Here is a 25,503-nt window from a genome sequence, read left to right on the forward strand (position 1 = left end):
GACCTCAGTGGTAGCAGGTATTCATTAGTCTCACAGTCTAGTGAGAACCTAGTGCATAATACAGTTTTTGATTCAGTGAATAGTTTTTAATCTCACTTTTTTGCTTGGAATGTTCTGTGTATTTCATTTTTTAATATTGTAGGAAGAATTGGACATCATCTTGGACAGTCTTGCAAGGTTCATCTCTGCTATTTGCTAAAAATCAAGGCAGTGGAACTGGATGGGTAATGTTTTTATAATTAAATATATAACACAGCATCTGCAGTAATTAGAATTTTTTGTACAATATTTATATACAGTTCAAATATTAACATCAGGAGCAATGTTAACATGTGAGAGCAGTGCATTATAAACAGAAAAAGTCATCTATCACTTTAAGTCTATGGTTATTAGAAAGTATACTGACTGAATGCAAGTCTATCCAATTTAAAATGTATATTTCTTAAGTATTTGATGGAAAGTGTAAACAATTGCCAGTGATATACTGCATAATAGTTCATGCAAACATTTTTTATAAGCAGTATAGACAATTGCAATTTTAACTTGTAAATCTTAAATTACATAAAAATGTACTAGTGCAATTGCAGATTTAATGTATAGTTGATACTAGAATTGTTTACATAACTGAAAAGAGCATTGCATTTATTTTTCTTTTGTAAATGTTAGTTGAGTTATACAGATCATGTGATGATTTTAGTTGTATAACATGTATTACAGTTGATCTTTAATCACAGAAATGCTTAAGTTGGATAATATGTAGTATACTCAAGTGCTGATGTTCCTTGTTTTTACTTCTACGTTTTAATTTGTGAGTTGGAAGTTGATAATGTAGATTGCGAGTATATATGAAAATGTTGCTAAATGTTAGTGTGCTTTTTTTTTAAGGTTTATAGAACTAACTATTATAGACCACCTGGATTTTCCAAAGTGTTGCAGTATTTGCTGAAATAATTATTTATGCTTAGTATTCCTTCAATAATCACTAGTTCGACGACCCCATCACAAAAGACAAATACAATTTTGGCATTTGTACTTGACAAAAATATAACATTATTTATAACAGAATATTGCAGGATGGAGGAATCCAAATATCCTTGCATGTGAAAGATCAAGGTAGCAAATAATTTGAAAACTAAGTGGAATGTTGACCTTGATTGCAACAGAGATTAAGTACAAATATTGAGTTTACAGATGTGCAGAGCATTGGTGTGAACATAACTGGGGTACAATCTGGGTCTTTATTTAAGGAGCTATGTACTTGTTTGAAGGCAGGTCGGAGAATGTTTCAAATGTTGACTCTTTGTATAAAATTATTGCCATGTGAGTAATGCCTGAGAGCAGATTAAGGATGGTGCAGCAGCACTGCTGTTTATAGGGGGAACCCCAGTGCTGATACCCCAGTGTGGAGTTGGCATCTTCTTGTTACCACTTGGATTTAGACCAGATGTGTCAGTTTTCCACTACACAATGATCTAATATCCTTATTCCTTTTCCTTCTAAAGCAGAGTTGGATAACAAAATTTATTGTGTGGAATCAAACTATTTGGTCCAACTTCCACTTTTTTTTCTATGTCCCTGTTCATCTATTCCAGAGGTTCCCAAACTTTTATATGCCATAGACCAATATTATTAAGCAGGGGGTTAGGAACCCCTGATCTACTGTTTCCTCATTTTTTTGACTAACTGTTAAATGCATTTATGCTATCTGTTTAATATAATGTGGAGCAAGTTCCACATTGTTATCATTTGCTAGTTTAAGGTATTTTTCTAACTTTATTGTTGGCTTTATTAGTATATAATTCAAGAGTGGAAACATCTCTGCATACAATGGATTAAACCTGTTCAAAACACTGAAGTTCTTTAGCAATTGCTTTCTTTTTAGCAAATCATTAGGATGTTTGCTGGAAGGCATTCCATAAAAGTTTATTAATTATGATGGATATTAAATATTTGTAAGTGAAACCAAATCTTAGTTGTCACAGCTGAAGTGATTTCTGTTGGCACCATTTGACTCCAGCTGAAAGGAATGTCATGATACTAACTGCAATAGTGATAATATGTATAGTCTTTTGTCTTATTCCTCACTCCTCTGCCCCAAAATGTTAACTGGTTTGTCTTTCTACAGATGCTGCTTGATTTGCTGAGTTATTTCAACAGTTTTGTTCATGTTTCAGATTGCCACATCTGCAGTTTTATTTGCTTTCCATTGCTATTAATTGCAGAATTTGTAGACTTTGGTTTTTGAAGAAATTGACTATGGTGGAAATGGAGGCCATTTTCCAAAAGCCATTGCTTGTAGAGCAGTTCTTATAGATTAGAGGATACAAAATGAGGAAGTGAGATAACAGGCATTTATTGATGGAATGGCACTTCTGTATTAATTGATATGGAAACTGTTGGAATCTGTTTTGCAGAAAGGTATATTGGCCTTCTTGGAAAATAACAAAAAACATGGTGCATGATCAACATAGAATTATAAAAGGAAAATTGATTGACAAACCTGTTAGAATATTTTGATATTTTAAACAAAGGTGAACCAGTTGTTATATTTCTTTTTGGATGTTGTGAAAATGTTAAATAAGATGCCAGTAAAGTTAAACACAGTTTAATAGTATGGCAAACGTAGTAATCATTTAAAGATTAGTTAATAGACAGAAAAATATATTTTTAAAAGATTGATGCGTTTAGTCTCTCTCAAAACATTGAGGCAAATTATCTCTCTTCCTAGGACAGATGTCACATGCTTAGACCATAAGACATAGGAGCAGAATTAAGCCACTTGGCCCATTGAGTCTGCTCCGTCATTCTATCATGGCTGATTTCATTATGCCTCTCAATCCCATTCGCCTGCCTTCTCCCCATAACCTTTGTTACCCTGAATAACCAGGGACCTGTCAACCTCCACTTTAAATATACTGTAATGACTTGGCCTCCACAGCCATCTGTGGCAATAAATTCCTCAGATTCACCACTTTCTGGCTAAAGAAATTCCTTCTAATCTATAGGAAGCATCCTCTCTACGTCCATTCCATCTGGGTCTTTCAATATACAATAGGTTTCAATAAGATCCCCACTCTTTATTTCTGAACTCCACCAAGTACAGGCCAGAGCCATCAAATGTTTCTCATACATTAGCCCTTTTATCCCCCGGAATCATTCTTGTGAACCTCCTTTGGACCATTTTCAATGCTATCACATCTTTTCTTAGAAAAGGGCCAAAAATGCTCTCAGTACTCCATGTGGTCTGTCCATTGCTTTATAAAGCCTCAGCTTCACATCCTTGATCTTGTATTCTAGTCCTCTTGAAATGTATGAATGTATGTTAACATTGCATTTGCCTTCCTTACCACCAAATCAGCCTGCAAGTTAACCTAAAGGAATCCTGCAAGAGAACACCCATTCCTTTGCACCCCAGATTTTTGAATTTTTTTCTTCTTTAGAAAATAGTTTATGCCTTAATTCCTTTAACCAAAAGCAAATCAAAAATCAAATCAAATCAATTTTAATTGTCATTCAAACCATACAAGGATAAAGCATTCCCCAGGGGCCAAGATGCCCAAAAGACACCCACACATTCAAAATAACAAAAAGGAAAAAAATATAGTTGTGTATGAAAACAAATTTGAGACTGAGTTCCAAGTTTGAAGTTCGGCAAGTTAATGGTTCCCAGCAGTCCAGCCTATAATTTCACAAATCTGCCACTGGGGGCAGCACTGCCAGGAGAGGCCATCCCCAACCGAACCCAGACACCACTTTACAACGCAAACCCAAGGACTGAGGCCTAGTTCTAGTTATAACCGCAGCAACACTGCCTCCTCACTGCTTAACCCCTACCAAACAAGGGAAGCAGGCCTGTGGCAATCAATGTCCAACAGGATCTTGCAATTGCCAAATATACGTCTGTGACAGTCACTCACAGTTTCACTGCACACCACCTTCGTGCCAACTTGAAGGCACCAAGTCCAGCACCTTCAAGTAGCAGGCAGTAGCACAGTCTCCACCCAGATCCACTCTTCTGAACATAATCCGGCTTCTCCTTCAGCCCAATAGGCTGACTCAAATCCCCAGCCCTGTGGGCCGACTTAACCTTCTCTGAACCACTGGCTGGCTCTTACAACACCCCAGCCAGCTATTCCAAACACGTACACATAGTTATTGGAGTAAAGAATAGTCTTACTGTGTATAAGAATACATTTAACGAGGAGAAAAGCACCTTTGGTTGCCCCCCCCCCCCCCCGAGAGGCTGCTGCATATGTATATGCACTACCACCTTATCAGAATATGCATGACCAAAGTGTACAAAGTGCATGACCATACACTTCCTCACACTAGATTCCATCTACTCATTCTCCCAATTTATCTAAGTCCTTCTGCAGACCCTCTGCCTCCTCAACACTATCTGTTCTCCACCTATCTTTGTATCGTCTGCAAACTGAGCCACAAGGCCATCAGTTCCATTAGACAAATTATTGACACATAATTTGAAAAGAAGTAGTCCCAACTCCAACCCTTGTGGAACACCACTCATCACCGATGGCCAACCAGCATAGGCCCCCTTTATTCCCACTGTTTGCCTCCTGCCAGTCAACTAATCTTCTATCCATGCTAATATTTTTCTTGTAATACCATGCACTCTTGTTAAACAGCCTCATGTGTGGCACTTTATTAAAGGCCTTCTAAAAATACAAGTAAACAACACCCACTGACACTCCTTTGTCTATCCTACCTGTTAATTCCTCAAATAATTCCCAACAGTTGCCAAGCAAGTTTTACGTAAAATTCTATTGTATTTTCTTTTTTCCCTGTAAACGTCTGCAAAAAAATAAATTTTAAGGTAGTACAGTAATATAAGGTAGTAACTTAAATATCTTAAGGTAGCAAAATAGTAGTTAACTGTAAAAAAAAATCAAATTAATATTTGATGTGACCATCATTCGCATTTAAAACTGCATCAGTTTTCTTAAGTACACTTGTGCAGTTTTATAAGAAAATCAGCTGATAGGTTGTTCCAAACATCTTGAAGAAAGTGCCATATTTCTTTTGCAGACCTTGGCTGTGTTGCTTGCTTCTGTTTCCCCAGGTAATCCCAGACAGCCTCTATGATGTTAAGATTTGTACTCTGTGGAGGCCATACATCTGTTGCAGAAATCCTTGTTCTTCTTTTAGCTGAAGATGACCTTGGCCATGTGTTTAGGGTCATTGTCTTGCTGAAGAACGGGACCAATCAGATGCCTCCTTAATGGTATTGCATGATGGATGAGAACCTACTTGTACTTCTCAACATTGATGATTCAATTAGTTCTGACTGGAGCAACAACTCCATTTGCAGAAATGCAGCCACTAACCTGCAGGAACCTCCACCATGCTTCACTGTAGACTGTCATCCATGTGGCACTCTCCAGCTCTTCCTTGAACAAACTGCCTCCTGTTTGAGCCAAAAATTTCATATTTTCATTCATCAGTCCAGAGCACTATCTGTCATTTTTCAGCACCTCAGTCCTTGTGTTTTTATGTGCAGGTGAGTCTCTTGGCTTTGTTTCCACTTCAAAGGAATGGTTTTATTTTGCAGTGGCTCTTCCATGAAGACCACCTCTGACAAGACTTCTCTGGACTTTACAGGGGTGTATTTGTGTTCCAGTGGTTTTGAGTTCAGACCTGATAGCATTGCTGGATGACTTCTGATTTAAAAGGAACATGTGTTTGATGTATCGCCAGGATCCTGAAGAAATATTGGATTAATATCATCCACAAACCCATAAGGAACCTCAAGTCACAGCTTATGCGGGTCAAAGATGAACTGGGACTCAGGTCAGCTGGTGTTTACAGTTTCCCTGTGAATGCAGAGCAACATATGTCGGCCATTCGAGACACATGATGGAAAGGTGTATCAAGGAACACCTGTGATGTATCGATTTGAGTTACCCAGAAAAATTGGTGGTAACAGAACATTACATTTGCAATGGCCAGAGGATTGACTTCAGCACAAAGCTACTGTGCTGTGCCAAAGGCTTTTGTGACCACCTGGTAAAGGAAGCTGTTGAAATAAAACTAGAGGAAAAGAATTTTTGATAAGTCGTATGTCTCACTGTAAGTAAGAACTGGAATTCAATTGTAAATAAAGTGGGAAAGCGGAAACCTGTTTGGATGAGGACTAGCCAATCAGAAGGGATGGACAATGAGGGTATAAATACAACCGGATTAGACGTACCCAGGCATCATCCTTGAAGAAGATGACAGAGTTTGTCATAAAAACATCAGTTATAATTGATACCTGTACCTGGCTTGAAGCCCAAGATGAGTTTATTCATCATAAGTATGAATTAAATTGAATTGAATTGAATTTATGACTTACATCCTTCATACACGAGTAAAAATCTTTACGTTGCATCTCTATCTAAATTTGTAATGTGCAATTTATAGTGATTTATAATAAATATGTACAACAGGATAGTCAATATAACGCAGAAATACAGTTGCATCAGCTTGAATTAATTAGTCTGATGGCCTGGTGCAAGAAGCTGTCCCTGAGGCTGTTGGTCCTGGCTTTTATGCTGCAGTACTGTTTCCTGGATTGTAGCAGCTGCATCAGTTTGTGATTGAGGTGACTTGGGTCCCCAATGATCCTTTGGGCCCTTTTTACAGACCTGTCCTTGTAAATGTCCTGAATAGTGGTAAGTTCACATCTATAGAGACCTGCGATTGAGGGAAGTACAGTTCCCATACCAGGCAGTGATGCAGCCAGTCAGGATGCTCTCAGTTGTGCCCCTATAGAAATTTCTTAGGATTTGGGGGCCCATACCACAAAGTCTAGCCACAAATTCTCAATTAGATTGAGGTCTGGACTCTGACTTGGACACTCCAGAACATTAACCTTTTTGCTTTTAAGCCATTCATGTGCAGCTTTGGCTTTATGCTTGGGGTCATTATCCTGCTGCAAAACAAATCTTATCTAAGTCGCTGTTCTCTTGCAATCCTGGTTTCATCAGACCATAGAACCTTCTTCCAGCTGACTTCAGAGTCTCCCTCATGCCTTCTGGCAAACTCCAGCTGAGATTTCATGAGTTGTTTTCAACTGTGATCTTCTGTTTGGCACACTCCAATAATCTGCGACTGGTGAGGCACCCAGGTACAGTTGTTGGATGCACCGTCTCTCCCACCTCAGCCTCTGAAGCTTGTAACTCTTGGTGGCTTTCCTCACTAGTCCCTTTCTTGCACAGTGACTCACTTTTTGAAGATGACTTGCTCCAGGCAGATTCTTTTCATTTCTTTCTTTTTCAATCTTTTTATTGAATTTCATATATAAAAAGAAACATAACATAATATAAATAGGTTATAAGTACACTAGATTTGAAGTTAAATTTATAATAGGATAACAATATCTTATTAAATATCAGCCAAAAACAAACTTATAGTAAACAATCAAACCTATTTTGATTGAACATGAAAAAGAATAAAAATAGTCATCAAAAGAAAAAAAAAAGTAAAAATGCACGAAAAAATGTATATTAAAAAAAATAAACCTAAACTAACATGGGCAATAATACCAGTTTATATGAATATGATTGTCAAAAACTCCGGAACTCCATACCAGAACAAGAATAAAAAGAGAAAAGGTCTGGAAGAGGCCAACTTAATTCATATGAAAGTGTCGAATGAATGGTCCCCAAGTTTCTTCAAATTTAATTGATGAATCGAAGATAGTACTTCTAATTTTTTCTAAACTCAGACAAGAGATAGTTTGAGAAACCCACTGAAATGTGGTAGGAGGGTTTACTTCTTTCCATTTTTGTAACATAGACCTTCTGGCCATTAATGTTACAAAGGCGATCATTCGTTTAATTGAAGGGGAAAGTCGACTACCATCCTCATTTGGTATACCAAAAATTGCAGTAATAAAATGAGGTTGTAAATCAATATTCCAAATTGAGGAAATGGTAGCAAATATGTCCTTCCAATAGTTATGTAAAGTGGGACATGACCAAAACATATGGGTCAATGAGGCCACATCTGAATGACATCTGTCACATTGAGGGTTAATATGAGAATAGAATCGAGCAAGCTTATCTTTAGACATATGAGCTCTATGTACGACCTTAAATTGTATTAAAGCATGTTTAGCACATATAGAAGAAGAATTAACCATTTGTAAAAATTTTTCCCATTTTTCTGTTGATATATTATATTGAAGTTCTTTTTCCCACTCTTGTTTAATTCTACCTGATATTTCTGGTTGTATCTTCATAATCCTATTATAAATAAGAGCCACTAATCCTTTCTGACAAGGATTCAGGGTAAAAATCATGTCTGAAAAGTCTATCAAAGTTGAATTGGGAAAGGATGGTAAAACTTTATATAAAAAATTTCTAATTTATAAATATCTAAAAAAATTAGATTTAGGTAAATTAAATTTATTGGAAAGTTGGTCAAAAGACATCAAACTACCTTCAAAAAAGAGATCACGAAAACATATTATACCTTTCCTTTTCCATATGCTAAAAGCTTGATCTGTTAAGGTTTAAAAAAGAAGTTAAGTAAGATAGGGCTATCAAGAACAAAGCTTTTCAGAGTAAAAAACTTACGAAACTGAAACCAAATTCGTATTGTGTGTTTGACAATAGGATTGGATATCTGTTTATTGAGTTTAACTAAATCAACCGGAAGAGAAGAACCAAGAATGAAGAATAAAGAATATCCTTGTGTAACATTACATTCTAAATTTACCCACTGTGGGCACAATGGTGAATCCAAATCTAGTTTCCAATATATTAAGTTTCGAATATTATTCGCCCAATAATAAAATCTAAAGTTAGGCAAAGCTAAACCACCATCTTTTTTAGATTTCTGTAACTGTCTTTTACTTAACCTGGGATTTTTATTTTGCCACACAAATGAGGAAATTTTTGAATTAATGTTATCGAAGAAAGATTTAGGAATAAAAGTTGGTAAGTCTTGAAATAAATATAAAAATTTCGGTAAAATCATCATTTTAATAGCATTAATCCGACCAACTAATGATAAGGGTAAAGGAGACCATCTAGTAGTAAGTTGTTGAATTTGATGAAGCATGGGTAAAAAATTCAATCTGAATAAATCTTTATACTTCATAGTAATTTTTATACCTAAATAAATAAAGTTATCAGTAACAACTTTAAATGGTGTCCTGTCATTCAATAAAGTTTGCTCATTTAAAGGAAATATTTCACTCTTATCCAAATTTAATTTATAACCAGAAAAACCACCAAATTGAACCAACAAAGATAGGATAGCGGGAATAGACCTATCAGGATCAGAAATATATAACAACAAGTCATCAGCATAAAGTGATAACTTGTATAACTTTTCATTACGAGTAATACCAAAAATATTAGGAAATTCACGAATAGCAATGGCCAAAGGTTCTAATGCGATATTAAATAATAAAGGACTTAAGGGACAACCTTGTCTCGTACCACGAGATAATTGAAAAAAAGAGGATCTATAATTATTTGTAAGAACAGAAGCAACAGGTTTATAATATATTAATTTAATCCATGATATAAAATTAGAACTAAAATTAAAATTTTTCAAGGCATTAAATAAGTATGTCCGTTCAACTCTATCAAAAGCTTTTTCAGCATCTAATGAGATAACACATTCTGAGGTTGTGGGTGGAGAAGTATAAATTATGTTAATCAATTTTCTAACATTAAAAAAGGAATACCGATTCCTAATAAAACCAGTTTGGTCTTCTGAAATAATCTGTGATAATACTTTTTCTAATCTAATAGCTAACATTTTTGTTAGAGTCTATATTTAATAGCGATATAGGGCGATAAGATGCACATAAAGTAGGATCTTTATCTTTTTTAAGAATTAGAGAGATAGTAGCTTCATAAAAAGACTGGGGTAATCTCTTCTTAGTAAATGCATCATTAAAGATTTCACATAACCAAGGGGAAAGCAAAGAAGAAAAAGTTTTTAAAAATTCTATAATATAACCATCAGGACCAGGAGCTTTTCCTGAGTTCATTGATGAGATAGCCTCTCCTACTTCGGCCATAGAAATAGGAGCATCAAACACACTTCGATCTTCATCTGTCAGTTTGGGAATATTTAAATTGTTAAAAAAATTATCCATCATGGACAGATTGCCATCAAATTCTGATTGATATAAAGATTTATAAAAATCTTGAAAAGTATTATTAATTTCTTTATGATCAGTAGTCAGATTACCGTCTTGTTTACGAATTTTAATAATTTGTCACCTAGTCGAAATAGCTTTTAATTGGTTAGCTAACAATTTACCAGTTCGATCACTATGAATATAAAATTGAGCCCTGGTCTTAATTAATTGATTCTCAATTGAAGAAGATAATAATAAGCTATGTTCCATTTGAAGCTCAACTCTCTTCTTATAAAGTTCTTTGTTAGGAGTAACGGAATAAATCTTATCAATTTCTTTAATTTTATCCACCAATAAAGCTATATCTAAATATCTTTGTTTTCTTTTACCAACGGAATATGAGATAATTTGTCCACGGATAAAAGCCTTGAAAGAGTCCCAAAGTATTCCTCTGTCAATCTCTTCGGTATAGTTTGTTGAAAAAAATAAGTCAATTTGTTGTTTTATGAAGGTAATAAATTCTGGATCTTGAAGCAAAGTAGCGTTGAGTCTCCAAGATCTAGTATTAATGGAAGAGTCCGAAATCTTGATAGATAACTTCAAAGATGCATGATCCGAAATGGCAATAGAATCATATTTACAATCAGTAACATCTGTTAATAAATGATGATCAATAAGGAAATAATCAATTCTAGAATAACTATGATATACATGTGAAAAAAATGAAAATTCTTTATCTTTAGGGTTCAAAAACCACCATATTTCAGTAATTCCCGAATCAACCATAAAAGAATTAATAAGTAAGGCTGATCTATTCGGAAGAGTTCGAATAGGTTTAGATCTATCCATCAAAGGATTCAAACAACAATTAAAATCTCCACCCATTATCAACATATATTCATTTAGATTAGGAAGGGAAGTAAATAAACATTTAAAAAATTCAGGGCAGTCAAAGTTTGGAGCATAAATATTAACTAGAGCCACTTTTCGATTAAAAAGTGAACCAGTAATCAACAAAAATCTGCCCTGTGGGTCAGAAATAATTTCATGATGTGTAAACAAAATTGAGGGGTCTATAAAAATAGACACACCCCTAATTTTGGCGGTACAATTCGAGTGAAATTGTTGACCCTTCCAGAACCTAAAAAAGCGTTGATTAACCTCCCTCCTAATATGGGTCTCCTGTGCAAAGATAATATTAGCATTCAGTCTATGGAATACTTTAAATATTTTTTTACATTTAATCAGATGATTTTAAACCATTAGTATTCTAAGAGATAAAATTAATAGACTTATCCATCATGCCAATATTGATTGTGTATATCATAAAAGGTTAAAAAGACACGTAACCCATAATTCAGGAAGAAGAAAAAATGATTCAGGAGCAACCAGAGAAAATGACACCTCAACAATATTAATAATTTAAAGTTGGCCCATAAACTAAAAGCAAAAAAAATAAAAAGCAAAAGCGTGAAAAAAGATCCCTCCCCCCTCCCCCAACCCCTCGAAAAAAAGCCAAGCGGCAGGCGCACTAACTAATACTAATATTACCCCCATTTCAAGATGGCAACTCCATGAAAAGATAAAAAGAGATTATAAAACACCCAGATTTAAGTACAGGGTTGCAAAAAAAAAGAAAATATATCAATCAAAATGAAAAAAAAAGTAATATAATTAAGTAAAAGATCATTAATTAAAAAAGGATAAACGTTAAAGTTTGAAACAGTGTAATATGACTTTAAAAAAAAGATTCCATATTCAAATACAAAAAAAATGACGTTACAAAAACAAAGACTTATGGGAAGAAGAAACGACATTTTGAAAAAGCCATATTACAAAATATAAATGTAAATTCACCAATCTATTAAAAAAAGTTTAAAAAAAGGTTATCAAAATAGAATTAAAAAAGGATTCAATAATCACTACAATATAAAAAAAGGGTCCAAAAATCCAAAACATTCGTCCCATTCTCAAATACAAGCAAACAAATGAATGCTTACAGAAAGCAAAGTCTTATGGGAAGAAGAAACGACATTTTAAAAAAAGAAATCATTATTACAAAATATAAACATGTATATCCAATTCAGAAAAAAAGTTAAGAAAAAAGACATTATAGTAAAATTAAAAGAGCATCTATAAACCATGATGGTAAAAAAAAACTGGGTCTACAGACCAAAGTAAAATGCTATAACGCAGCTTCATAAGTTAAAGCCCAAAACGAAATGGCATCTTCTCTCCAAAAATTCTTCAACATAACACATAGTTCAGCTTATGCTGGAAGATCGATGTTCTTCAACGAATTTCTTCGCATCTTCCGGAGTATTAAAAAAGCGCTGAGTGTCGTCACTCAACCTAACTGAGATTCGCTGGGTATCTTAAAGCTTGTTTAAATCCAATCGAATGAATCTCTGCCATCACTGGTTTAAAAGCGATTCTTGCTTTCATTACTTCAAATGAATAATCTTCAACAATACGAAATGTGTTGCTTCTGTAAGAAATCATACCTTTCTGACGAGCTAGCCGGATTAAAAGTTCTTTCTCCCGAGGATAATGGAGGCGAACAATCACAGCTCGTGGCTTGTCTCTCGAGATCGAAAATCTCGAAACTCTGTGGGCACGATCAATAGTAGGTTCAAAACATCAGCGCCAAAAACTTCCCATAATAAGTTAGAGAAAAATTCAGTTAAGTCACCAGATTGAACATTTTCGGGAAGCCCGATGGTTCGCAAATTCTGTCTGCGAGATCAGTTTTCAAGATCGGTGATTTTAAACTTATAATGCTCTACTGTTTTAGCAGTCGACAGTACCTTCTTCTCCAGTGTTTCGATTGTACGTATTTTTTCACAAATTAACTTATCAAGAGCTGCGAACTTTTCTTCATGTCGTTCAATATCTGCTGCCTGCGATTGTAACTTGGTATGAAACGATCTAACGGCTTCTTCGAGCCCAGACATTTTCGCAGTAAGCTTATTTTCCAGACTTGTCATTTTACTTTCCAAACTTGCAAGTTTAGTATCCAGTTTAGTATCCAGAAGATTAGAAATTGCCTCAATAGATAGAGGCTCTTTAGACGATTTCTTAGGTGCAGACATTTTAAGTTTGGAAAGATTAAATCAAGTATTATTTTAGAAAAGAAATAAATCGTAAGTATCAACCCATGCAATAAAGATGAAAAGATTTGATTAAAGGGTGATTATAGTTTAAAAAATGAAGAGCGCCTAAAAGGCAGATGTTTACGTCGCCATCTTGAAACTCCGCCCCCCTTTTCATTTCTTGACAATTGACTTAACTGTATTCCGCAGGATAATCAGTGACTTGGAAATTTTCTTGTATCTATCTCCTCATTCATTCTTTTCAATAATCTTTTTGCGGAGTTGCCTGGAGCGTTAGTGTAGTTTTCACCAGGATACTGACTCACCAGCAGTTCCAGATACAGGTGTATTTTTAGTACAATCAGTTGAAACAGCTTGTCTGTACACAGGTGATCTCCATTTAACTAATTATGTGACTTCTAAAACCAGTTGGCTGCACCAGTGATGATTTGGTGTGTTGTATTAAAGGGGATGAATACTAATGCAATCAATTATTTTGTGTTTTATTTTGTAATTAATTAGGTCACTTTGTAGAGACCTGTTTTCACTTTGACACAAAGATACCTTTTTCTGTTAATCATTGTCCAAAAAAGCCAAATTAAATCCACTGTGATTCAATGTTGTAGAACAATAAGACATGAAAACTTCCAAGGCGGTGGGGTAAATAATTTTTATAGGCACTTTATGGTCACTCTTGCCATAGTGTAAGAATTGATGATTTGAAAGTTAGGCTGTCACATCCGTCACACCCTCACCTTTTAATTTGGTTATCCTTCACTCAGTTTGATTTCTTCTACACTTGTTTCTGTTTCAGTTAATTAGTTAGTCTTTCAATTCATTATGTCATTGATCATTAGCATCCTGTCAGTTATCTTTATTTTAAGCGTGCACTGGGCAATAAACCTACAACGTATCACATTTTTATTTGAAAAGTGGTCTTTTACTTACTATGTTACTTTCTTTAACACAATACAAAAAAATCTTCTAACATTTAATATTTTGGAAAATGAATGTTTGGAAATATAAAATTTGTTCTTTTCTACTGATCACTAATGCAGAAGACAACAAATAAGCAAAAGTTAAATTTATATTTAAAAAAAAATAAAGTGCCCACGACTTTTGCGTAGTACTATAGCAATTTTCAGATTTTTCAGCTTCTTAAGTACCTTTTCCTTAGTAATTGCAACTACACTCACTTCTTCCCCCTAACACACTTGAACATTTGGCATACTGCTAGTTTCTTTCACAGTGAAGACTGACACAAAGTAATTAGGTTTGTTTGCCATTTCTTTGTCCCTTGTTATTTCCTCTGCAGCAATCCAATAGCCACTCTTACCTCTCTTTAACCTTTATATATCTGAAAAAATTGGTGTCATCTTTGATATTATTGGCTAGTTTACCTTAATATTTCATCTTTTCTCTCCTTATGTTTTAGTTGCCTTCTGTTTGTTTTTAAAAGCTCCCCAATTCTCTAACTTAACGACTTATTTTTTCTATAAAGTTTATAAAGTCTATAAAGTGCTATAAAGTTTGTAAACCCTTTAGAATTTTCTCTATTTCTGCATAAATATGACCTAAAATGTGATCAGATTTTCACATGTCCTAAAGCTAGATAAAGAGAGCCCAAATAAATAAATAACACAAAAACATTGTGTTGTTCATTTATTTATTAAATGATCTAATATTACATGTATTTGTTGGAAGAAGTATGTGAACCACTAGGATTATCTGTTCATTGAAAGAGAAAATTAGAGTCAGGTGTTTCAGTCAATGGGATGACAATCAGCTGTAAGTGTGGAAAGCCCTGCCCTATTTAAAGAACATAAAGCTAGGTTTTCACTATCAACATCTGATCTTCACCACACAAGTTTTTGGAAGTGTACCATGCCTTGATCAAAGGAGATTTCTGAAGACCTCAGAAAAAAATTTGTTGATGCTCACCAGGCTGGATAAGGGATACAAAACCATTTCTAAAGAGTTTGGGCTCCACCAGTCCACAGACAGACAGATGGTGTACAAATGGAGGAAATACAACACTGTTGTTACTCTCCCCAGGAGTGGTCGACCAACAAAAAAAAATCACTCCAAGAGCAAGGCATGTAATATTCCAGAAGGTCACAAAGAACCCCAGGGTGGCAGCTAAGGAGCTACAGGCCTCTTGCATTGGCTAGTGTCAGTGTTCGTGAGTCTACCATCAGGCAAACACTGAACAACGATGTTGTGCATGGCAGGATTGCAAGGAGAAAGCCTCAACTTTCCAAGAAGTAACAACACACACAAAATGCTGGTAGAACACAGCAGGCTAGGCAGCATCGATAGGGAGAAGCACTGTCAACGTCCCGGCCCGAAACGTCGACAGCGCTTCTCCTTATCGATGCTGCCTAGCCTGCTGTGTTCTACCAGCATTTTGTGTGTGTTGTTGTTTGAATTTTCAGCATCTGCAGATTTCCTCGTGTTTGCTGTCCAAGAAGTACATGCTTCATGTCTAAAGTTTACTGACCACATGAATAAACCCAGAAAGCTATTGGAAGAACAGTCTGTGGACAGATGAGTCCAAAATAGAACTTTCTGGCTTAAATGAGAAGCATTATGTTTGGCAAAAAGCAAACACTGCATTCCAGAATAAGAACCTCATCCCATCTGTGAAACATGGTGGTTGCAATGTCATGGTTTGGGCTCAAGACCAAGATGGCTTGCCATAATTGATGAACTATGAGCTCTGACTTGTACCCAGTAAATTCTATAGGAGAATGTCAGGATGTCCATCTGTGAACTGAAGCTCAAGAGGAAGTGTGTCATGCAGCAAGACAATGACCCTAAACACACAAGTCAGTCTACCAAAGAATGGTTAAAACAGAAGAAATTTTATGTTTTGGAGTGGCCGAGTCAAAGTCCTGACCTTAATCATATAGAAATGTTGTGGAAGGACCTGAAGCAAGCAGTTCATTCATGGAAGCCCACCAACATCCCAGAGTTGAAGCAGTTTTATCAGGAGGAATAGCCTAAAATTCTCCAAGCCCATGTGCAGGACTGATCAGCAGTTATCAGAAATGTTTGGTTGAAGTTATTGCTGTACAAGAGGGTCACACCAGTTACTGAATGCAAAAGTTCATATACTTTTTCCAACAAAGATATGTAATATTGGATTATTTTTCTCGCTAAGTGAAAGAGTATAATGGTTTTTGTGTTATTTATTTAATTAATTAATTGGGTTCTCCTTAATCTAGTTTTAGGACTTGAGTGAAGATTCTAGAGAAAATTATAAAGGGTTCACAAACTTCCTCACACTACTGTATGTGCCCTCTCTTTTGCTTTGATCCTGTCTGATTTCCCTTGTCAGTCACAATTGCCTTATCCTCCCTTTAGAATACTTCATCTTTAGGATGTATCTATCCTGTGGCTTCTGAATTGCCCCTAGAAGCTCTAGCCATTGCTGTTCAGCCATGATTTCTGCTTGTATCCCTTTCCAATCAATTTTGACCAGCCTCTCTTTCATGCCTACAAAATCCCCTTTACTTTGTAATACTGATACCTCTAACTTTTATCTCCTCCCTCTCAAATTGTTGAGTGAATTCTATCATTATTACTACCTCCTGAGGGTTCCTTTACCTTAAGCTTCCTAATCAAGTCTGGTTTTTTACACAGAACTCAATCCAGAATTGCCTTTCCCCTAGTGGGCTCAACCACAAGTTGCACTAAAAAGCCATGTGATAGACATTCTATAACTTCCCTCTTTTGGGATCCAGCATCAACCTGATTTTCCAGATCTATCTGCTTATTGAGATCCCCCATGACTATGGTAACATTGCCCTTCTTACATGCCTTTTTTATTTCTCACTACTGTTCAGGGGCCTATTTATCCCTCCCATCGGGGTCTTTTTACCCTAGCAATTCCTTGATTCTTTCTTCAAGTGTTCTAAATCTTCTGATCCTATATCACTCCTTTGTAAGTATTTGTCTTCATTTTTACCAACAGAGCCACACCACCCCCTCTGCTTGCCTGTTGGTCTTTTTGATAGAATGTGCATCCTTGGATGTTAAGCTCCAACTGTGATCTTCCTCCAACCACGATTCAGTGATGCCCATGTTGTCGTACTTGCCAATCTCAAACTGCACTGCCAAATCACCTACCTTATTTTGTATATGGTATTCATTCAAATATAACACCTTCAGTCCTGTATTTATCACCCTTTTTGATTTTGCCTCCATGTTGCCTTCAACTCATCCCACTGACTACAAATATTCCCTGTCATCTATCTGTCCATCCTCACAGTTTCACTGCATTGACTTGTATATGAACTGCTCCATCACTGATTCCCATACTTCTGCCAACTTAGTTTAAACAGATTGTATCTCTTGTTTTAAGAGAGACTAAAACATGTTTTTAATATTTTGTTAGAAAATCAACAAACATGATGACCTGTTTTCGCACATAAGAGTCATTGTATATTGCATCTAATATAATTAACTACTTGAAGTACTTGAAAAATGTAAAGAATTTTACAAAATGTTATCAGCAGTGAATTTAATGCTTGCCTTCAGAAAATATTGTTGCTGCTGATTCATTGTGCTTTTCATTTGTGACTTCACTTTTCTTCCCTCTTTTCACCAAGTCATTCTACCACAGGACATCCGTCCCATAGCTCGTGCTTTCTCCTCTTGATGCGTGGAAAAGTGCTGTCAAGTGTCGACCTCCAGTCACCTATGTAAACTGTCCACTGTATGTTTTTTCTGCATGTATCATAGCAAAATCACAAATGTTTTGTGTGTAATTTCATACCAGCGGCATTTTGTGTTACACTAATATTGGCTGGCTCTAGCTAGAAAATGTTTCAGCTCTGTTTGCTTGCATGCTTCTGGTGTTTGATTATTTTGTGGCACCCTGCTGGACGTAGGTGTGGATTTTTTTTAGAAGATCCTTTCTGTACTTTTCAACATTATTGCTTGCTTCAAAATATTTTAATAAGTATTAGGCTTGATATTATTATAATTTATTAAGATGTGAAAGAATTCTTTTGTCTCAGCACAACAAAAGATAAAGATAGTTTCATACTGCCACATTTACCAAGGATAGATTTGACTTGTGGCTGCCATTAATCTCAGTATTGTGATGGGAGCATATGGTTCTTTAGATATTTTTCTGTTGAGGCTGAATTTTACCTCACTATAAAGGGTAAAGCTAAAGTTATCTATTTCTATATGCTCATGTGCAGCAGACATGAAAATTTACTGTGACCTTAAGATTTCCTTCTACAGCCATAAGTAGCAAGAACTGGAAAATGCCATTTTTGCCCTTGAGCCTGCTGTGTCATTTAATGAAAATGTGGCTAATCTGAAGTTCCTCAAACTCACTTTGCTATCTTTTCCCCATAATCTTTGATTCCCATACTAATAATCTGTCACAATTTAGCTATGCTTGATGCCTTACCCATAGCTCTCTATGCTGGTATATTCCAAAGACAGTCAGCCTTTAAGAAGTATTTTCTCATTTTAGGCTTAAATATGTGCCTCCTTATTCTGACACTGCCCTCTGATATTGGATTCTGAAATCCTGTCAGCATTTACAGTACATTGTGTAGCCCTTAAGTATCATTAAATCACCTTTTATTTTTCTAAGCTCCAATAAGAAGAGTACCAACCAGTTTAATCTTTCCAATTAGGGCAATACCTCCATTCCTGGGATCATTGCAGTGAACTATCTCTGAATTTTATGCATGTTATCAATGTGCAATAATATGCATCCTTAAGGACGCTGAAAATCTATTGAGAACCTCTAAATTTGGTCACATTAGTGCCAAAAATAGTTGCAGTAAGACTCCGCTACATTACTACTTCATCCCTGTGGAAATAAATGTCAGCATTCAATTCGTCGTCTTCATTATCTCCACGTGTGTATTGGCATTTCTGCGTTTTGTGTAACAGGATCTCCAAATCTCTTTCTGCAGTGACACTAATCACTGTGACATCTCGTTGGTTACAAGTTGCCCACCTTAATATGACCCCTTTAGCTTAATCTTTACCTTTGCTAATGCATTACTCCCAACACCATGGCTCTACTCTTTTTAAGAGGAATTTTGGTAAATGCCTTCTGGTAGAGAGTATAGTACATCTAATTATTGTACCCAATATGATTATAACTTAGTTTAAAACTCTAGGAAATTTTGTCAGATGATTTGCCATTAGATTGATTTTCCAAATAGAGTACTGTATCTTCCTTACAGTGATAGTTATTAGGCAAATCAGCCTGTGGTTAAGCATATTTTAATTTGCTTCCTTTCTGATTAGGGCTGTTCATTTGCATTTTTCCAGTCCTCTAGTACTTCTCCAGACTATAATGATTTTTAAAGTTCATGACTAATAGATTCACTATCTTAGTGGCTACAACTTTAAGAATTCTAGAATGCGAGCTATCCAGGCCAAGGAACTTATCAGTTTTAACCAAAAGGTGTTCCTCCAGTGATACTAACGTTATTAAATTCCTTTCTAGCTTTAATAAGATGTCTTTATCCTAAATTCTAATACAAAATACCTGCTTAACTCCTCTGTCATTTTCTTGTTCCCCATAAGTATTCCCCAGCCTTATTCTAAATGTTCCATGTTCATTGGACATGACTTTTTATAGTCATAAGAAATACAAAAGTAGCCAGTAAGTTTTTTTTTGCTACTTTGCCTTTGCAGTTGATTTAATATTTAAAATCTTTTTCTTTGACCTCTGTGGAATTCTGAATTTATACCAATCTTTTGCAGTTTATTAAATTTTCTCTTTCAATTTAAGAAGTTACTTTATTTCCATAAGACATAGAAGCAGAATTGAGCCACCAGCCCATCAGTTCTGGTACACTATTCCATCATGGCTGACTTATTATCCCTCTCAACCCCATTCTACCATCTCCCCATAACCTTTCGACCCCTGACTAACAAAGAACCTATTAACCTCAGCTTTAAATACCCCAGCTGTCAGTGGCAATGAGTTCCAGAGATTCACCACCCTTTGGCTAAAGAAATGTCTCTTCATCTCTATTCTAAATGGGCATCTCTCTATTTTGAGGCTGGGCCCTCTGGTCCTAGAATCACCCACTATAGGAAACATGCTCTCCACATCATGCTTTCAATATTCAGAAGGTTTCAATGAGATTCTCCTTAATTTTTCTAAACTCCAGCAAATACAGGCATAGAGCCATCAAAGGCTTTTCACAAATTAACCCCTTTATTCCCAGAATCATTCTGGTAAACATTCTCTGGATCCTCTCCAATGTCAGCACATCTTGTTTAGATAAGGGGCCCATAACTGCTCACAGTAGTCCAAGTCCAGTCTAATCAATGCCTTATAAAGCCTCAGCATCACATCCTTGCTTTTATATTCTCATCCTTTCGAAATGAATGCTAACAGTATATTTATCTTCCTTGCTACCAACTCAACCTGCAAGTTAACCTTTAGAGAATACTGCACAAGGACTCCCAAGTCCCTTTGCACCTCTGATTTTTGAATTTTCTCCCTGTTTAGTAAATAGTCTATGCTTTTATCCTTTCTACCAAAGTGAATGACCATACACTTACCTACATTATATTCCAGCTGCCACTTCTTTCCCCATTCTCCCAATCTGTCTAAGTCATTCTGCTGTCTCCTTCAACATTACCCGCCCCTTCACCTATCTTTGTATTGTCTGCAAACTTGGCCACCTAGCCATCAATTCCATCATCCGAGTCATTGGCATGAACATGAAATGAAGCAGCCCCAATATCAACGCCTGTGGAATATTACTATTCTTTGGCAGCCAATTAGAATGGGCCCCTTTTAGTCTGATTCTTTGCCTCTTGCCAATTTTGTATCCATGCTAGTATCTTTCCTGTAATATCATGGGCACTTATCTTGCTAAGCAGCCTCATGTGTGGCACCTTGTCAAAGGCCTTTTCAAAATCCAAGTAAACAATATCTACTGATTCTCCTTTGTTTATCCAGCCTGTTGTTTCCTCAAATAGTTCCACAGGTTTGTCAGGCAAGATTTCCCTTTAAGGAAGCAATGCTGACTTTGGTCTACTGTATCATAGTCTCTAAGTACCACGAAACCTTATCCTTAATAATAGACTCCAACATCTTCCCAACCATGTTTCCTTGGTTAGTTTTTCTTGATTCACCCCTTTCTTAAAATCTCCTCCTTACTGAGATTTTCTTGAATGAAATACCTTCCTGTGTTTTTGCTGTGTTTGCAAACTGTCATCTGCTAATTTATCTGCTCAGTCCACTATAACCAATTCTATCCTTGTTTCTCTTCCCACAGATCCAGCCTGAAGTGCTGAGTATTTCCAGCATTTTCTGTTTTATTTCTACCAACATTCCATTGTAATTTCCTTGATTTAAAGTTAAGCATTGTTATTTCCATCCTAGGTTTCTTGCTCTTAAACTGAATTTTTAAAAAAATCTATGATGCTGTGATCACTACCTTTCAAGAGGATCTTTTACTCTTAAGGCTGTTTATTAAACCTGCCACATTATTCATGATAAGATCCTAGTTCTTGGTTGGCTCGATAAAACATTGTTCGAGGAAACTGTCCTGAAACCATTTTTGCTAACCTTTTCCAACTTGATTTAACCAAATCTATCTGAAGATTAAATCTTCTATTGTGCGGCTGTTTGCGCATACTGTTTTTATTTGTTTGTATCCTTTTCTAAAGTGTTGAATTGTTTGAAGTCCTGTACACTACTCCTACCAGTGACTTCTTTTGCTTCTGTTTTTCCCTTTTACCACATCAAAGCATTTCACAAGATTTGATTGTACATATTTCATCTCTTCTAAACAACATTACCTTGCACTTTTTCTTTCTAAATTGTCCTTCCTTAAAAGTGAAATTTTGTTGATTTTCTTATAACCATACCTCTGTAATGGCTGTCATATCATATTCATTTTCTCTTGTGCTGTGTGCTTCTCCAGTAGGATGTGGGAGATTCTGGAGGCTGTTTATTTCACCATAGAAAGTGCTTTAGCTGCTGACTGACATGTGAAGCAATTGGAGATGGAGTTCAGTGTGCTCATGATTATCCAGGATGCAGAGAGCATCATAGACAAACTTTTGTATGGTGGTCACACCTAAGGTACAGGCACAGATAGTTGGGTGACCACAAGAGAAGCAGAAGAGCCAGACAGTGCAGGGCCTACCTGTGGCTATTCCTTTGGGCAACAAGAATACCCATTTGGATACTGTTAAAGGGGATGACTTATCAAGATAGAACAACTGCAGCTAGGTCAGTGGCAATATGGCCAGCTCTGAGACTTAGCAGGGAAGGGTAAATAAGAGAGATAGGAGGCTCATTAGTTAGGGGGATCAAAAAGGTGATTCTTTGGATGCAAAAGAGATGCCAGGGTCGTGTGTTGTCTCCTGGGTTGATGATGTCTCAGTGACTGCAGAATATATTCAAAGGGCAAGGTGAGCAGCCGAAGGTTGTGGTGCACATTGACATGGGTAGATTGAGGAAGAGATCATGTGCAGTGAGTATAAGAAGTTGGGTAAGTGACTGAAAAGCAGGACCTTGAATGTACTAAACTTAGGATTATTCCCAGTACCACATGCTACTCAAGGTAGGAATAGAAATATAAAACAGATCAATGCTTGGATGAGGAACTGGTGCAGGGGGACAGAGCTTCAGGTTCTTACATCATTGGAACCTCTCATGGGGCAGGATCAGGAGGAACAGATTCTACCTTAACTGAAGAGGAACAATATGCTGGCCAGAATATTCATTTGTGTTACTCAGGATGGTTAGGTGACCAGAGCATCAGGTTAGAAAGTGATGCAATAGAGAGGAAGGTGGATATCATGACCAGGAAGAGCAAGCGGAAGCAAGGTAATGGCACAATGAGATCTACAAGTTGAAGTGTGGGTATTTTAAAGATAGGAGTATCGAAGATGAGGATTATGAACATAGAGCAACCTCAGTACATTGAACTTTGATATAATGGCCATTACAGAGGTTGAATGCAAATTCTTGCCTCCATGTGGTGACTGGCCTTTTGTGGTGGACAGAGCAAAAGCACTCAATGAAATGCCCCATCAATTTCAGCTGCATCTTCCTAATTTGAGGCTGCACGTGGAACACGAGGTACAATAGATGACCTCAACAGACTTCCAAGCAAAGCATCACTGAAACGGCAGCATCCTGGCCTTTTAGTCATCTATTCCATGTTCTAAGCCTGAACTGGTAACTCTCCGCAAGTCTTTGCGCATTACATTGAGGACTGCATTGTTGCTGTTTCCAGCTCGTCAATTTCATCAACTTTGTTTCTGCCCCCCACCGCCACCCTCAAATTAACTTGGTCCATCACTGTCACCCCTCTCCTACTGACTCTCACAACTACTTTGACTACACTTCCCACCCAGTCAATTGTAAAAAATGCTATTCCCTATTCTCAGTTCCTCAGTCCCCACTGCATCTGTTCTCATAATGAGGCTTTCTATTAAGAGAATGAAATTAGTAGAGCCAGAAGGGGCTTTGAAAAGGAATTGGCGAGTAGGGTTAAAGAGAATCACAAAGCATTCTATACAAACAGCAAAAGCGACAGGATAACCAGGACTACATTCATGAGAAAATCTGCAGATGCTAGAAATCCAAAGCAGCACTTTGGAGATCAAAATTGTTTATGGCAAGACCCTTAAGTGTTGATAAGTCAATGGGTCTTGTGGTCCAAATCCATAGCTCACTGAAAGTGGCTAGGGTGGTAAGAAAGGCAGATGGTATACTTGCTTGTGTTAGTCAAAAAATCAGTTAAGAGTCAGGAAGTTACAGTTGAAAGAAAAAGTTTGTGAACTCTTTGCAATTACCTGGTTTTCTGCATTAATTACTCATAAAATGTGGTCTGATCTTCATCTAAGTAACAATAATCGACAAACACAATCTACCTATACTAATAACACACAATTTTACTTTTCATGTCAGTGCATCAGTATTTCTGGGATACCTTGCATGAACAGCCCTCTTCAGATCATGCCACAACATCTCAAATGGGTTAAGGTTTGGACTCTGACTTGGCCATCCCAAAACACTAAGTTTCTTCTTAAATCATTCTGTTGTTGATTTAGTCTTGTGTTTCAAATCATTGTCTTGTTGCATTCAACTTCAGTTAGCTTAAGGTGATGGACCACTACCCTGACATTCTTGTGTGAAATGTCTTGATGCAATTTTGAATTCATTGTTCGCTCAATGATTGCAAGCTGTCCAGGTCCTGAGGCAGCAAAGCATCCCCAAAACAAAATGCTTCCTGTACCATGCTTCACAGTTGGGATGAGTACAGTGCCCTTTTACCTTCAAACACAGCCGTGTACATTTCTGCCAAAAATTTCAACATCTGTCTCATCTGTCCACAGAACATTGTCCCAGAAGTGTTGTAGAACATCCAGGTGATCTTTTGCAAACTTGAGATGTGCAGCAACATTTTTTTTTGGAGAGCATTGAATTCCTCTGTGGTGTCCTTCCATGAGCACCATTCTTGTTCAGTGTTTTTCTTATGGTGGACGCATGAACAGAGACTCGAGCAAGTTCTCTTCATTTCTGCATGTCTTTTGCTGTTACCCTTGAGTTCTTTTTCACCTCCTTCAGCATTGCTCTTTGTGCTCTTGGAATGATCTTTGTGGGATGCCCACTCCTAGGGAGAATACTAACAGTTCTGAATTTCCTCCATTTGTAGACATTTTCTCTTACTTTGAACCAGTGAACACGCAAGTCTTTAGAAATACTTTTTTTTAGCCTTTTCCAGCTTGTGTATCTCTACAATTATTCTTCTAAGGTCCTCTGGAAGTGATTTTGATTGAGTCATGGTGCACATAAACAGATCTTTCTTGAGAAGAATAAGTTCTGTCAGTAACCCGACTTTGTGTGTCTTTTTTTTATAGGGCAGGGCACCTCTACATCTCCAATCTCACCTCATTGATTGGAACACCTGACTCCAAATAGCATTTGTTGAAGGCATTACCCCAAAAGTTCACGTACTTTTTGAACCAAGGCTGTGATTGTTTAAATGATGTACTTAGTACTGACGAGAAGAAGTACAATTGTTCGTGTGTTATTAGTTTAGGCAGATTGTGTTTGTGACTTAGATGATGATCATACCATATTTTGTGAGTAATTAATGCAGAAAACCAGGTAATTGTAAAGGCTTCACAAACTTTTTCTTGCCACTCTATTTGGAGATTTATAAGACCATTAGACACAGGAGCAGAATTAGGCCACTCAGCCCATCAAGATTGCTCCATTATTCGATCATGGCTGATTTATTTTTACACTCGACCCCATTCTCTGACCTTCTCCCTAAAACCTTT

The 25,503-nt window shown here is 36.6% G+C and overlaps 1 protein-coding gene across 8 annotated transcripts in view; it reads left to right on the forward strand.

Annotated features, from left to right (window-relative positions):
* arhgap12b (Rho GTPase activating protein 12b) overlaps window positions 1-25,503 on the forward strand; it is a 189,526-nt gene that overhangs the window by 125,180 nt on the left and 38,843 nt on the right. For all 8 annotated transcript variants that reach the window (XM_059971961.1, XM_059971959.1, XM_059971958.1 and 5 more), the window contains one exon: window positions 143-224. In XM_059971961.1, the coding sequence (XP_059827944.1) occupies window positions 143-224 (82 nt within the window). The remainder of the gene's footprint in view (window positions 1-142; window positions 225-25,503) is intronic.

Source organism: Hypanus sabinus, chromosome 6, assembly GCF_030144855.1.
Source record: "Hypanus sabinus isolate sHypSab1 chromosome 6, sHypSab1.hap1, whole genome shotgun sequence".
NCBI lineage: Eukaryota > Metazoa > Chordata > Chondrichthyes > Myliobatiformes > Dasyatidae > Hypanus > Hypanus sabinus.